At 42.4% G+C, this 17020-nt stretch overlaps 1 protein-coding gene across 1 annotated transcript in view; it reads right to left on the bottom strand.

Annotated features, from left to right (window-relative positions):
• Positions 1-16100, bottom strand: part of LOC105493288 (ring finger protein 150) — a 287223-nt gene extending 271123 nt beyond the window's left edge. The window contains exon 1 of the mRNA XM_011760826.2: positions 15570-16100. Within this exon, the coding sequence (XP_011759128.1) occupies positions 15570-16053 (484 nt within the window). The 5' untranslated portion in view covers positions 16054-16100. The remainder of the gene's footprint in view (positions 1-15569) is intronic.
• Between the last annotated feature and the right edge of the window lie 920 nt (positions 16101-17020).

The following is a 17020-nucleotide window of genomic DNA, read 5'->3' as shown; positions in this document are numbered from 1 at the left end:
ATGTATGTTTATTTCAGCACTATTCACAGTAGCAAAGACTTGGAACCAACCTACATGTCCATCAATGATAGACTGGATAAAGAAAATGTGGCACATATATACCATGAAATAGTATGCAGCCATAAAAAATGATGAGTTCATGTCCTTTGCAGGAACATGGATGAAACTGGAAACCATCATTCTCAGCAAACACAGGAACAGAAAACCAAACATCGCATGTTCTCACTCATAAGTGGGAGCTGAACAATGAGAACACATGGACACAGGGAGTGGAACATCACACACCGGGGCCTGTCATGGGGTGGGGGGACTAGGGGAGATACAGCATTAGGAGAAATACCTAATATAGATGATGGGTTGATGGGTCCAGCAAACCACCATGCACATGTATACCTATGTAACAAACCTGCATGTTCTGCTCATGTATCCCAGAACTTATAGTATAATAAATATATATATAGGTACAAAAGACATTACCATATCCATAGGTGGCAAGGCTTGACTTGTAGAATAATTAAATCCATAATAATTTATAACTTGCACTAAGAAGTGTTTCTTGTGCAACACAAAGAATTGCATTGCTACAAATATGTATCTAATAACAATGGCAAATTATTGTTAATTTTTTGTGGGAAACAATGTTTCCAGACAGTGTATTAGGCCTTATTTTTACTGTAATTCTTCTACGTTTAGATATGTTTATATATGTGGTATAAACATGCTATACAGGTGTTTAACCTAAAAGAAATAGGCTATAACCGACATCCTAGATGTGCAACAAACTACCATCTAGAACAAATGCATACGGTATAGTCTGTTGTACATCATTTATACCATCTAGAACACTACAATGTTCATACAACAATAAAATTGCCTAGTGATACATTTCTCAGAATGTATCCATGTCATTAAGCAATGCATGACTGTATAAGAGATAGCTCTGGATTAAAATCCCAGTTTTGCTTTTAACCATCTGTAACTTTGGGCAAAGTATCCAACTCACAGGGTCTGTGAAAGGAGCGACGTATGGAAGACACCCAATGCAGCGCCTAGAGTCTGTGTGTTCAGAACAAATGGCAATTCTCTTCCTTCTATTACGTATTCCATTCAACAAAGATTTGCTGAGTTCCTCTAGTGAATAAGGTGATGAATTTAATAAATAAGTCTGGAACTGGAAGGGGTGATTTGTAGAAAGAATGCCTTGGCTTATTCAAAAAATGAAAAACTTTTTCCTCGGTAGTATGTTCTCCCAAGAGAAGAGAAAAGACACTGTGTGAGGCATAGATCTCAATGGCTATTTAGAATTGCCAATCTGTCCCTCACAGTGGCTGCTGACAGCCCCCTGCCCCCCAATATCATTTAGTCATCACACTTAAGGCTCTTACCAGAGCCACACAAGCTCTGTCTCCTGGGGAGCTAGTGTCAGACCCGCTATATGGCCCCAAACTCATGAATACTGAGGCAGGGTCTGACTTTGACAATCGGTGGGCTGCTTAGACAACAGTCACTGGCAGTTGGAGAAGGTTCCGTCATACCCACCTGCATCTGAGCCCGCTACCCTATGACCTTGGCAGTTGAACATAGGTTTTGAATGTTCCTGGGTTCCTTCTCTCTCAGGTTTTTCTGAGTCTGGAGCACTTCAAATAACTGCAAACACTGTACCCTTCTGGAAGACTTACTACATGGTGTTGAGACAGTATCTATTCAAACTGCCTGCTATCAACAGAAGGGTAGTATGTTTGCTTTACCTTTCCTCAAAAAAGATGAATGGAATTTGGGACTGAGGCTTACCCAGTCATATATGGCTGTAGAAAAATGCTCAAAAACACTGGGCCCCAATCAGCCAAACTGCATGACAAAACATTTCTTTTAAGCAATATGGTGGCTACCAAACTGGCCAGGCAAAGTAATGGCCTATTTCAGGGTCACCATTCCTTTGCAAAGTGGTGCCCCATTTCAGTTGCTAAATCAATCCACCAATCATGGCCTAAAGTTTGAGCTGTATGTTTTTCTGTTTGTTTGTTTGATTGATTGGTTGATTTTTGAGACAGGGTCTTACTCTGTCACCCAGGCTGGAGTACAGTGGCTCGATCTCGGCTCACTACAGCCTCTGACTCCTCGGTTCAAGCAATTCTCCTGCCTCAGCCTCCCAGGTAGCTGGGACTAGAGGCACCCACCACCATGCCTGGCTAATTTTTGTATTTTTAGTAGAAACAGGGTTTTTTGCCTTGTTGGCCAGGCTGGTCTCAAACTCCTGAACTTAGGTGATCTGCTCATCTAGGCCTCTCAAAGTGCAAGGATTACAGACATGAGGCACTGTACCCAGCCATACACACAGGAGATTAAATTCGTTTTGGAGCACACTTAAATTACTATAACAAAAGACTAACACTACTTTTAACTAACGCCATTATGGTTTAAGCAGAAAACTTGAGATTTCTCTCATAGTTCTCTCATTGCTCAAAAGGTCACAACCTGACCTACCTCATTGGTCATTTGTCATTTGTTATTTCCTTCATTTAGAGGAATCCTGACATTCTCTTTCTGGCCCACTGATTTTAAATTCTTCCATCTTCTGGAATGAAGCAGTCCATATACACAGAGACGGATTCATAGAACGCATCTGGACAGGTAGGATTTACTATTAAACTATACAATTCCTTCTAGCAACAGTCAGGACCCCTTGAGGCATCTGGTCTACCGCATGCCCAGATCCCAGTAAGATCATCCAGGCAGCACTATGCTCAACTACTTTTTTCAGATTACTTTCTGTGTTTGATAACAGCTGACTCCAAAGGACATATCTACTCCGTTATCTATAGAAATTACCCCTACTGACATTCAAAAGAAAGCTCCTCCAAAGCAAAGTATTTGATTGTAACTACTCACAGGTAGGCATCCAGGCCTCTTCAGAAACACTGGCATGATGATAGACGATGTCAGAAAATAACAACTGGCTTCCTGCTCCAGGCCTACCACCGGCCCTAAAGAGAAGCCCAAGGATTTAGGGCACAGGCACCACCCTTTTCCTACTTCTCTATTCTCAGCAGCTGGTAAGGGCCTAACAGGAGGTACCTTATAAGGGGTTAAAGTCAGGTTAGAGAGTAGATGAATCTCTTACCACAGTCCCAGCAAGAATAGCTCTGCTAAGCACAAGATATAGAATCAAGTTTTTAAGCATTCAAATTAAATATTACCTTCCATACCCTCGATATAAGGCAGACAAAGTGTATATAATAAAAATTCATTACCTCATTCCTTAAGTAAGCAGTACATCTGAGAATTATGGATGGTACCTATTGTATCATTCATTCATATTTTCAATAGCTATGCACTGGATTTCTTTTCTATGCCAGTCTCTATAAATACAGCTGTTAAGAAGACAAGAACCATGCCCTCATGGAGTTTATATTCCCATGTGGGAGACACACAATAGTGGAACAAATTCACAAATGAAATTATAAAGAAATTTCAAGTAGTGATAAGATAAGGGAGAATAAGAGAAGAGAGAATGAACAGCAGATGAAATATTTTCACATTGGCCAGGAAAACTGATGAAGGGGGCAAAGGGTGATGATGATGGGAAAGGGTGACTGATGTAAATAAGACTGATAGGAGAATCTGAAAAAAAATCGAGGGTGGTGACTGGGTACTCTTCCTGCTCACTTGAGCAATAAAACCCCATGATTCTAAAACGCTGCCACATTGTACTTTGCTGGAAGACATTTCTCTTGGAGTACAAGTGGCATAATAGCAAACTGAACTTAAAAAATAATGAGTTGGTTAAATATGAGAGAAACAGATGAATGGCTACTAGACTTTCTTGTTTGGGAATCATTCTAAAAGCATAAAGATATATTTAAATGATGGTTTGCTATGTGAATAAAAAACTATTTTTTAAAAATCTGGAAAAAGAGGTTCCAAAGGTCCTGGGCTGGGAGCATTTGAGGACCAGCAAGAAGGCATAATGGGCTGGGAAGTAGTAAGTGAGGGAAGCGGGGTAGGAAAGGGGCTGGATAGGAAGCAGGGGCCAAATCACAGAGGGCCCTGAGGACAATGGCAAGAACTTTAACTTGGTTCCAAGTATGATGGGGAATCCCTGCAAGATTTGAGCAGAGTAGTGATTGCCTTTGATTTATATTTTCAGAAGTTCATTCTGTTGCTGTATGGGCAGCAGACGGCAGGGGGCAGGAAGGGAAGCTGGACACCAGCTAGGGGTGACAGTGGCAGTCCAGGCAAGAGCTCATGATAGCTTGGACTCAGTTGGTGATAACAATGGTGATAAGATGTGATCAGATTCAGAGTGTGTTTCTGTGGACACTAATTATAGTTTTCATGTATTACACGCTCAGAGTCACCCCTTTACTGCATTATGTAATGTAAGAGGTCACACACAACACCTATGATGGATAGCATAGGAGGCTCACTTTACAGATGAGGACTCCAAAGCCTAAACACTTGCTTCCTGAGCTCCCAGACCCTCTCTGCCCAGCAGGACTCGCAGTTCTTCCCAGAACAGGGGAAGCTCATCCTCACCAAGGGAATGACTTCAGATGGCTATCTCAACCCTACGCTGCTTTCTGTCTCCCTAGACAAGAGACTGTATCAGGGCTCAGAACCGGGTCAGGCGTGCACCAGAACCTTCTTTTTCACCATTACCTCCCAAAATGGGTAATGATAACCACCATGAACAGAACGGGGGACTTCCTACTTAGTAAAAACAGCACGTTGTCTCTACCTCTTAAACTTGGAGGACTGCTCTTATAATAATCAACATTTAGCATATAGATGAAATTTCACCCAATCAAATCACAAGGTCTAATCACTTCTGACTTATTATCGTATCCTTCTTGACTGTTTTACGGAAGTTTGTGTGCTTTCCTGTACTTGTTGCATTTGCCATGTGTTTGCCTTCTTGCTGGTCACCAAAACCGTTATTATCAGTGAATCACTAATTCATGATTTAAGCAATACTGTCCCCACCCTCATAATTTCGAGCCTTACAGTTCTTGGGAAATTAAAAAAATTAAAATTTTATTCACATAGGATTTTGATGCCTTCAAAGGAAAAACACCATTTCCTTAAATAATTAATAAAGAACCATGTGGTATAAGAGCTTCAGGGAGATTTCAGGTTCATCCTGCATAGTGGCTGTCAGCCCTGAGCGCACTCTAGAAACATATGGGGAGTCCCCTCCCTGCAACAGACCATTTGCATCAGAATCGCTGCAGGTGGGATCTGGGCAGCCATAACGTTTAAACTCCCCAGGTGATCCCAACATGCGGTCAGGGTGGAGATCACTGAGCTCAACCAAGTTCCCCTCCAGAAGCCTCCTGCTCACCATTTTCAAGTGAAAGAAAATGAGCCCCAGAGGAGGGAAGTGACTTGCCAACGGAAAAGCCAATTTGAGAGAGAGCCACAACTGAAACCCGAGTTTCCTAACTGCTGGTTCAATTTGCATTCAGCATCCCCCAGACACAGGAGTGTAAGGGAGGAGGTGGAGTTGCACCATCTGTAATCGTGATGATTCTGTCTCTGACGCTTCATTTCTCCTGATTCGCCACCTTTGGTGTCTTGCCTCAGCTGCCAAAATAGTGTAGCTTGGAGCAAAGTAATGCTAAAGAGCTGTGACAGGACCCCATAGCAGCAGCACTGCCAACATCCGACAGATGTCTTTTCTCCTTCAAAGGAGCACCATGCTCCTGAGTGAGCAAACATCTGAAGACTTCACCATACAGGCTATTATAAAAGAAATGATAACTGCCTTTGACTAATCCCATACTTTGGAACTGGAACTAAGGAAGTATTCATGGATATGCGCTCAGGTTTAGCTACATGTGAATGTTTACTGCAGCACTGTTTATGTAAGAGAAAAGTGGAAACATCACAGAAACATCTTGGAAGAACCAAGGAAATTTCAAAATGTACGATTAAATTTTTAACAGCTACGAAAACACACCGGCAATATATTACCCATTTGATAAAAGTAAATGTAATGAAAAAATATTAGAGTATGGATGGCTCTAACTCTTTTTAAAAGTTCTATATTTTCAAATGTTTCTATATAGCATATGTATTTCATTTAAAATAAGAAAAAGGTTTTATAATACATAAAGCTGCAGGACAGTAAACACATGCACAGAATTGTATTTGGTTACAAACCTTTTTGACACTCTATGTCCTTTTGCTTATTACCAGTATGGCTTTTTCCCCTTCGACCACGAACAGAAACCAGGCACCCGTTTCATGCCACATGCTACAAGATGAATAAACATTTGTAATGGGAGAGTCAAATTAGAACTTCTCCCACTTTATGAGTCAAATGCCAACAAAAAGTATTTAATGGCATAGAATATTTTTATGAAATTAAAGATGAACATATTAACAGTCCATCTTTTCAGTTTCCAGGTTATGTAGCAATAGGTACTGAGCAGTTTCTGTGTGCCAGAGACTGCTCTAGGCTTGGGGAACTTAACTGTGGACCAAAAATATTGTCTAAATGCCCCACTCTTGTGGAGTTTACTGAGAAGAACAAAGATCACCTGGTAACCATCAAGCAGTCCATCCCGAGACAAAACTCCTTATCTAAGGAATTCAGAAGTAATTAGACTTCTCTATTATGTAAAGCCAGCATCTGGTTCCAGGTTTCCTTCCAAAAAATTTCTAAGTAACTAGAATTTCTATACATCTACAGAATGCATGCATATAGAAACTCATTGTGCAACCCTTGCTGACATCAAGGCACCAAAATGTCTACAAATGTAATCATTTTCTAAATTATACTTTCAGTTCTAGGCTACATGTGCACAACATGCAGGTTTGTTACATATGTATACATGTGCCATGTTGGTGTGCTGCACCCATTAACTTGTCATTTACATTAGGTATATCTCCTAATGCTATCTTTCCCCCCTCTCCCAACCCCCCGACACACCCAGGTGTGTGATGTTCCCCACCCTGTGTCCAAGTGTTCTCATTGTTCAATTCCCACCTATGAGTGAGAACATGCGGTGTTTGGTTTTCTGTCCTTGCGATAGTTTGCTCAGAATGATGGTTTCCAGCTTCATCCATGTCCCTATAAAGGACATGAACTCATTCTTTTTATGGCTGCATAATATTCGATGGTGTTTATGTGCCACATTTTCTTAATCCAGTCTGTCACTGATGGACATTTGGGTTGGCTCCAAGTCTTTGCTATTGTGAATAGTGCCGCAACATTTGTCAGGACCTACATGGCTAATATGGACCAAATTACCCTTCAGCTCCCACTTTAAGGTCCACGAATACCCCAAAGGAAAAATCCACTGTGGTGTGCTCAGCCCTCTTGCTGAGGCGCCCCACTGCACTCTTCTGCTGCTTATGCAGCGTACTTTCCATCTAATAAAACTTTTTTTTCAAACCTGTACTTTTGTCAGTAAATTCTTCTTACTCCCCACAAGTCTACCACTTTCTGATGCCAGGGCTCTGACACCTCACCTGGCCCTTACATTGTGGTAGGAGGAGACAATAAACATGTTAACAGTGGGTAACATGCAGCAGGGGTGTGCTGGGGACCAGCAGGAGGAGGCTGCCACTAGTTCAGAGAAGAGGAGCCTGGGAGTGCCTTCCTAACAAGATCTCATTAATAGAGAGAACTGAAGAGGCAGCCAGCTCTGTGGATTTCTGGGAGAAAGAACATTCCATGCATCTTCCTGATAAATGAAGGGGAAAACATCTGTCCTCATCCACTATTCTTTGCGTCATTTGGAGTTACATTTCTGATGTGGGTTTCATCAGTGCCTGGCTACAGAATAGTCCAGATGAATATCTGCTGTAGGTAGTGGGGAACAGAAAAGAGAAAAAGGGGGAAAAGGCATTTGTATGCCGCCTGACAATCCCTCCAAAAAGCCTCCAATCTTTGCGTTTTCAATAGTGTGTAAGTGGACTCTGCCCATAAAAAGCCATTTATAATAGAGATTCCAGATGGAAACGGTTAAGAAACAACATTTCCTGATAATCCTTCTTACCTAATATATATACTCATATCTGTCTGACTAGAAAAGACATGAACAAATACATTTAATACAGAATTATTTCTATAATATTTTTAAAAATCTCTATTATGAAATAAATGTTCACAAGTTGAATATGAAAATGCCTAACATGCCAATGCATAAGCGTAAATTCTCTAACAAACGATGCTTACTTTTACTGAAAATGTTTTTCTAAATACCGCTATATATTATGGAGTGACCGAAATAAAAAAGTGAAGACTCTTACAGAAAGCAATTTATAACTACAAATGTGAAATGTTAAAATAAATTTACTTTTCCTCTTTTATTATAGAAAACTGAGACCTAGATCTAACCATGGTCATTAATATTTTGGCTTCGATTATACAAAGCACATTTATCCTACCATACATTAAACTGCCAAGCGATCAATACCTCAAAGTTTAAAATAAGAGTAAAGGTCATATTATACCTGTAGACAAGGTTTCTATTTAATAGAACCACTGTAAATTGAAACTTAGTAGAAGAATTACACAGCACAACGCTGCCTTGTTTCTCTGGGTTTTACATTACCACCAAAATCCCCAAGAACTAAGATAATCTGCATAGGATTTGAATTTCAATTTAAATGTAGCATCTGTCAAATTACATTATCAAATACACAACACCAACATCACTGCAATCTCTCAGCAACAAGTAAAATGCTCCTTACAGTATATATAAGATGAAATATTTCTTCTAGGGATACACTGAAGACTTTCAGGGTTATCAAAATAGTAAATTCTTTACATGCTATGCTTAATGTCCAGAAATGAAACAATAATGGTTAAGCAACAATAATGGTTAACTTTTCAAAAGTTGAGACTGGTTTTCTAAACAAATTAACTTCATATCAGAGGCACAATCACTGTTTTCTGAAAACTGGAAGAATAAGCTATAAATAAGAAGCTCCAGGTTTTTTCTGGATCTTTCCAGATTTCATGGTTATAAAATTACTTCCTTTTTGAGAAGCCAGGAGATTTTTAAGAGAGCCACTAGGAGAGATGATGATTGAATTCTTATTAAAGGATTAGAAGACAGAAGGTAAGATTCCTTCCCAATCCTCTAGATATGTATTTCCATGACCTAAAATGTATACACAAGTCATACAGTTTCTCGCCCGGGTCATCTTAAGCTACACCGCCAAGAATGTTATTTAACACTTTGATGAATTATGGCTTTTAATAACAGAGTCTAGAATTCCTGGCTATTGGAATTTCTGCTAGTAGACAGACAGGTGAAGAGTTACAGTTTAGTGCAAAATAAATAAATACACATACACACACATGCATACTAAGTGAGAAGGTGAGATTATCTTGGCATGGAAGATCAAGACCAAGCATAAATGATAGCCAGACTGTATATATCTTAAGAGAAAAATGAAGTGGGAACTGAGGTTCTTAAAAAATATGTTTCTTAAATACCTAAATGATAGAGAATCACATACTCCCAATGCTTGGGAAGGCCCTTAAAGCTGTCACCCACTGGAAGTCCATCCATAAATCCTGGGATCAGCAATTCCACAATGTTCCCATTCAGTTTCAAGCTGAATGCCACAGAAAGCTCACCCTTTCAAGGAAACCTCTTACATCTCTAAACACTTCTATTCTTATGAATTTGCTTTTCCTTTGCTGAACCAAGTCTGTTTTCCATAACTTCCCCTCACTACCCAAAGTTTGGCTCCATAAAGTTGGAGTCCCAAACACTGTGACCTTGGGGTTGAGGTGGGAAACATAAATGAGCACGGCAGGCGAAGAGCCAGATGGTAAAAAGTGATGGAGACTTGGACCAACTGGAGGGCACATGGGAACAGCCAGCCACTGCTCAGCTCCAGCTACTCTTTCCATGGGGGAATGCAGGCCCCAGTTACCGGGTTTTCTGATCAAGAAGCCAGAAATTGGGAATTTTACTAGAAGTATTCTAAGGTTTAAATACATAAAGAATATATTTTAGAGTTGAAATACCTCTTAGAGATCAACTAAAGAAAACCGAGGGTGAAAACAGAAAAAGTGGCTGACTCAAAATCAAATGGTGAATCAGAGGGAGGTCCGGAAGAGAAGAGGCCCAAACATAAGGTCCCATTCTCCCATTACATAACAGAGATGCATTTCTGCAAGTCAACAATGCATCTGTTAACATACTCTGAAACAGGAAATCAGCCTTAGATCGCTTCCTGTATCTATGATTAAGTAATCACTGCCCACATCTAGACTTCAGAATACCCTTTCAAGCTGAGAGGGCATACAGAGCTGTAGCTCTAAGCACAGACAAGCAGACAGACCGCCTGGGTTGCAAGCCGAGATCTACCACTTACTGCTTGCATGACCAAGTTATAAAGTTTGCCTCAGTTTCCTCATCCATCAAATGGAGACAGTAAGGGTAACTATTTCACAATGTTGTTGTGAGAATCAAATTTATATACATATAAAGTGCTTAGAACATGCCTGGTACAGAGTAAGCACTATTTGGTCAATGCTATTAATCCCGAGCATGCTAAAAAAAAAAAAAGAGAGCTAATCTTATCATTTAAAGGAAAATGTAAAGCAGAAGTACACACAAATATTCTAGAAAAATGAGTCCTGAAGAAAAAAAAACAACTTTTTTAAATTAAAGCAGCTAGGTGCTTTACAGAGTTGAAGACATAGGTAGACTTCAGCAATCAAAGTAATGGCCATAAAGGTAGCGTGAATCCATACACTGAACTCTGAACACCCATCTACGGAGGAAGAGCCTCAGTAGATCTACTACATTTTGCCTCCAACCTTGGAGAAGTCTAGAATACATAGATATACTCCATCCTAGGCTCCTCCTTTCCAAGAGTCGAGCATGTTCTCCAGAGTTACTGCAACCATTGCCTCCCTTCCTCCATTTCCAAGTTGCTCTTAGGAACCTAGTCTCACAAAAGTTCTTCCTAGACAGCTAGATGTTTAATTTCCCATTGACTATGTACTAGCAATAGACAAACAGAAAGATATCAAACACACACTTTAAAAAAGAAAAAAAAACCACACACACCATTTCCTCATCGCCACTCAGTCACAAACAGCCTGCATACACAGACTACCATTTTTATCACACATGCCCTTGCTACAATGAAATTTCAATTTAAGCCAAAAGAAAGTACAAATGCAATAGGAGAATCTTAAATGTTCATCAATCAGAGGGAGCTGGAACACCCTGTTTCAATTCACTGAGCCACAAAAAAATTGGCACCACTGCTCTGGCCTCTTCAGTATGAAAGGGTAAATAAGGAGTTATTTCCCAAGGCTGCCAGGAACTCAGCAAGCCTCAAAGGTATGATGATCCAGTCTGTAGCTCCTGCATGTCATTGTGTGTCACTGAGTCCAATGCTTAGAACGGTTAACTTTTTTTTACTGCTTTGTGCCAGCCACAGATTTAAGCACTGTACATGCATTAATCCATCTAATTCACATAACAAGCAACCGAGGTAGATGGTGTTATCCTCCACTTCACAGATGAGGAAACCCAAGACCTGAGAGGCTAACTTGCACAAAGATACACAGTGAGAAAGTAGTGCCACCAGGACACAAATCCAAGTGGTTGGTTGGTTCTAGAGGCTACACTCCTAATTAATCAGTGCCCTAAACTGCCTCTAGAAATTTCTGATATCTTCAATTTCCTTAGGGTACACTGAAAGAAGCTTCACAGGCAGGCATCAGACCAGCTTTGAGGAAGTAATTTGGGTCTCACAGATTTTGCCTATACATGAAAGTTCACTTCTGGGGCTTTTACTAGTTGGAAGATGCATTTCTCTATAGCTTTTTGCTATGGCCTTCTTGGTGCTCTTGCACTAAAGATATAGCCTTACGTCCCTTAATAGGGGACATATAAATCTCTGGTCCATAGACTTTTAAAAAAAAAGTGAGAGAAGCAGATTTTCTCTATTAATCACTCTCTCTCTCTTCCCTAGGATAAAAGTGTATGAGTTGAAAGTCTGGAAAAGAATAAATAATGGTGGGCATAAGGGGAAAGGGAATAAAATGAAAAGCAGAAAAAAAGAATTGAGTATATTAAAAAGTAATAATTAGTCATCAGAGAAATGAAAATTTAAAACAAAATGAAGATACCACTTCACATCCACCTGAATAGACAAAATAAAAAAGATAGTAACAAATGTTGATGAGGCTGTGGAGAAACTGGAACCCTCAAACACTGCTGGTGGGAATGCGAAATGATGCAGTTGCTTTGGAAAACAGTCTAGAAGGTCCTCAAATGATTAAATTATAGAGTTGCCATATGACTCAGAAGTTCTACTCCTAGATATATAAACAAGATAAATGTCCACACAAAAATTTGTACATGAATGTTCATAGCACTATTTTTGTAACAATCAAAAAGTAGAAACAACGTAATTTTCCATCGGTTGATGAACAGATACACAAAATGTGATATATCCATACAATGAAATATTATTTGGCAATAAAAAGGGTTTAAGTACTGACGCATGCTACAACCTTTATGAACCTTAGGAAGATTATGCTAAATCAAAGGGGCCAATCACAGAAGTCCACATATTACATGATTCCATTTATATGAAAGGTACAAAAGAGGCATTTAAACACATAAAGACAGAATGTAGATTAGCCTAGGGCTCGGAGTTGGGGAATAATGGGGAGTGACTAAGGAGTTGGGGAATAATGGGGAGTTGGGGAATAATGTGGAAGTACAAGGGTTTCTTATTAGAACTAGATAGTGATGATGGCTGCACAACTCAGTCAATACACTAAAAGCCATTGAAATATATACTTTAAATGAGTGAACTGCAGAGTATGTTTATATTTCAATAAAGCTGTTATACTGGGGAGGAAAGTGACTTGTTATAAAGCAAAACTACTGGTCTATCCCAGAAGAAGCGGTGTCTTTTTGAATGAGAAGTCATAGTTACGTAAATGGCAGAAAATCAAAATTATTTAAGCAGGAAAAGAAAAAAACAGAAAACGTATATGAAAAGGAGAAAACAATTTCTATTTAATTGAATTTCAAGATATGCAAATGCACAGATGTTAAACGATAGGTTGCATGACACTAAATAAACAGTAAATAAACATAAACAGACCTTCTCCTCACCTGAAATCTATCAGTTCCAAAAATAAAGGATCTACAGCAAAGGTGTCAGATATATCATCAGCTTTTGCATTTTTTAAAACTTTTTGAAAACTGAATTTAAAAATTCAAATATAAAGATTCTCTGGTATTGTACACCAAGTTCACAAAATAAAAATATTTGATTAGCACCTAAAATGTGCAGTTTCTCAAAGTGAATTTAGAAATCTGACCTCAAATGTAACTAGAAAAAGTAAAGCTTTCAAGATCTGGACTACATGGAAGACACTGACATCCAGACCAGTGCTGGCGGTGTTTGAGATTTAGGCAGAAGAATTTCAGAGTATAGTCAAGGGTTTGCCATGCTACCCTGTCATGTATCTGCTCCTGATGACACTCTAGCAGAAATCAATGCTAGCCTCTGACTAAAGTGAACACAGTCTCCTAATGTGGCAAAATGTCAGAAGATAATTTGGAGTTTCCTGGCTATTGGCGGATATAGCATGAATACATTTTTGGAAACAGAACAATTAGATAATAGACAATTTCCAATTTGTTTTGCCTTTAATGTTCAAACTACAGTATTACTAAACCTTCTACTCCCACTGTCTTAATCAAGCATCATTTGTGTGGGAAATCTGCTTAGTGCTTTCTTTAAAAATAAGCAAGCCATTAATTGATCCAATGTGTTGGCAGTTTTAGAGAACCTTTTCAGACAGGAACAAATGATGCCTCTTACTTTATGTTCAAAGTTGAGTTTAAGATTTCATGCACATGCACAGAGAAACAATTAAAGAATCTCACAGGCAGCTAACAATCTCCTTGGAGTTTAAACAACAACAACAACAAAGCCTCCTTCACCCCTCCTCCATTGAGGTTTCAAATATTAAGTAACATGTTTATCTAAAGATACTTTACATGACTTAAAGTGCTTTCCACAGTCCTTAACATCCTTGAATATCAAAGTTTCAGTAGTGCTCTTATGACTCAAGGTTAGAGTACAATCTTTTCCCTTAGAAAACTGTCGAGTTCAAGAAAATATATCGAGTATTCTTAAAGTGCTGTATTGTAACTTTTCTGAGTAACTGCCTCTCCTCTTCATTAATCAACACACCGCATTTTTCTGGCCTGTGTTTTAGAAGGGTGGAACATTTCTCCTCCCCACCTGTTTGTGTTAAGGTTGACAAAGTTCCCTGACTAAAACAGCTGGTGTTGATTACTGGAGGCAAACCAATTGAATATTCCACTAATAGGTGACATGAGCTCTCGGAATGGAAACTTGTCCCCAAAGAGAACACCCCTGCAAATGTAGCCAGAGCTTGGTGTTCCATTTCAGCAGCGTAATTATTCAAATCCGGTTTTTAAAGAAAATAATGTTTTGATTAGGAGACTCCACTCAGAAAATGCATCTGTCATTTTTCTCCCCTCCTTCCGGGCACTGGATGCCACAGTCTTGGCCCAGAAACCCCTCTGGGGAAGGAGGGCCCACTTCTCAGGCACACAAATACAAGTAGCAAGCCCTGACATAAGGAGGCTAGCCTGCTAAAACTAGTGGCTTATGGACTTACGTTAACAAGCCTGGGGATGGCTTTTTTGGGGGGAGGGTGTTCTTACCACCAGGGAAACATCGCTTATGTCAGGCATATGCGATATTGAGTTTTGGGACAGTAATGCATTTCTAGTCCTGGTACCTGCGATCATTAACAAAAAGCTTACTCTCTCTAGTCTTAAATCCCTTCATTCTAGCCAGAAAGAAAACCTTCAGCATATTTAACCTCCCAATCAGACAAAGGATAATGCAATAATTAGAAAAGTAATTATAACTTTAGGGCCATCCCACTCTTCTTGGCTTGTTGAGGATTGTTGTTATTTACCACCGTGACCACCTGTCAGTTTCTCTGGATGACAGCCTGGCAGAGCATAGTACTTTTAATATGATTAATGCAGTGAGTAAACCCAGAAGGGGATACTCTCCCACGAAGAGATGAAACCTCAAGAGCAAGTTGGCGGTGGTGAGCTGCCAGCAGGTAACCCTACTCCTCTCTTGCTATACAGGGACGCCTGCATCAGGGTATACCTGATGCACAGACCCAAGAGCGGTGCTGTGTTATCAGATCTGCTTGTTCCAAACAGGTGCTGGGCCGGTCACTAACCTAGAACAGTATCGGAGCCCTGCCCTCCCAACCCCACCTTCCAGGGCCCCCTCGGAAAAGTTAGCCCGCCACGTTGAACCCTTGTCCAAGTGGCGCTATGCCAAGCTCTCTGGCAACCTCTCCCCTCCCCAATACAGTTCATCTTCTCCTCTTTGTAAGCCCCCCAAGTGCCGCGGAGCAAAACTTAATCGGTCCAGAGAACCTAGACACGGTTTCCGCGCCGCACGGACTTCCCAGAAGGAGCCTGGAGGCAGACGCTGGATCCCTCTAGGCACCTCCGTCCCCGCCGGCTCCCCTCCCCCGCGCCAGCTGGGCCACTCACCCGCGTGGGGCATGGTGATGGTCTCGTTGGTGTTGGAGCCCACGTTGAAGATGACCACGGCGGAGGCGTTCTGCAGGAACGCGTTCCGGATCTTATCCCTGTACGTGCAGTTGCCCTTGGGGATAAGGGCTATCCAGTTCTTGCCGTGAGTCGGGGCGGGGAACTTGGTGTTGGGGTCGCAGGCCAGGCGGTCGTGGGCCGAGCTGGCCATGACCACCTCCCCGCGGGCGTCCTGCTTCGGCGAGTGCTCCCCATAGCGCCCGCACTCCGTCTTCTCCGTGTGCAGCTCCGCGCCGCCGCCGCCCGCCGCCCCGGCCCCGGGGTCCGGCGTGGGCTCCGCGTAGGTGATGTTCACGAAGGCGGTGTACCATTCCTCCTTCTCGGCCACTGTAAAGTCCAGGCAGAGCAGATGCACGAAACAAAAGGAAAGCAGCCATGTTGAGAGAGCCAGACTGCAGCACGCTTGGATGAGAGACATTGCCATCTTTATCCGCCGGGGCCCCCTCCCCGCCCCCGCGCCCTCCCTCCGCCCCGTCCCTCCTCCCCAGCCCCGGCCAACCCCGGGCCGGCCGCCTCTCCTCCTGCTGCTGCTCACTCCCGGGCCCGAGGGGCCGCGGCCGGGACGCGCAGCCGCTGCGGGGACCGGATTCCGGGCGAGCGGATGGCGCTGGCCCCTTCCCCTCTCAGCCGTAGCGCGGCGGTTGCATTTTGCTTCTTGGGGCCCCGGGGGGCGCGGGAACACAGGGCCCGCGGGGCTTGCAGAGGAGTCCTGCTGCCGAGCGTCCTGCTCCTTCGCCCGGCTTCGCTTTCTCTCATAAGGGTGGCCGGGGGCCCAGGAACTTGCAGGGTGGCGGGGACAGTCACGGTTGCTCGTAGTCTGGGGTGCTGCGGTGCGGGGTGCTGCCGAGGGTGTCCTGGCCGCCGCCACTGAGCGCGGAGGCGCGCGGATCCGGCTGCAGCCGCGAGAGCCGCTGCTGCCGTGCGCCGGTTCCCTCGGGCTGGGGCGCTGCGCTCCTGGCCTCGCCGGTGGCTGCGCCTGGGCACACACTTGCCGCGGGCGGGGCGGGCTCGGGGAGCGAGCGGGCAGAGCGGAGTACGCGGTGCGTGTGTGTGTGTGTCTGTGTGTGTGTGTATAATGTGTGCGTGCAAGGAGGAGCTTAGTGTGATGTCAAAGCCCCTGGGATTCTCTTGCCATGTTCCCTTGGTCTCTATGGGCAGCAGCGACCCCTGCCGGGTCTCAAATTCAAACTCTATCGGCGAATTGATCCAGGTGAGGGTAAAGGGGAAGCGACTCCTGGACCTATAAGTACAGGAATAACTTCCTGAGCGTTATATTTAGCAAATGTATGTGCGTCTCGTAAATGACCCTCCCGTTTGCTGGAAGTACTGCCGTGAGCTCCCTAATTACCTATCATAAGGCCAAAGTGTAAGGTGGTTTGGTATCGAGGTCC

The sequence above is a fragment of the Macaca nemestrina genome, chromosome 3, assembly GCF_043159975.1.
Source record: "Macaca nemestrina isolate mMacNem1 chromosome 3, mMacNem.hap1, whole genome shotgun sequence".
Taxonomy (NCBI): Eukaryota; Metazoa; Chordata; class Mammalia; order Primates; family Cercopithecidae; genus Macaca; species Macaca nemestrina.
The sequence above is the reverse complement of the archived record's forward strand: the minus strand, read 5'-3'. Positions and strand labels throughout refer to the sequence as shown.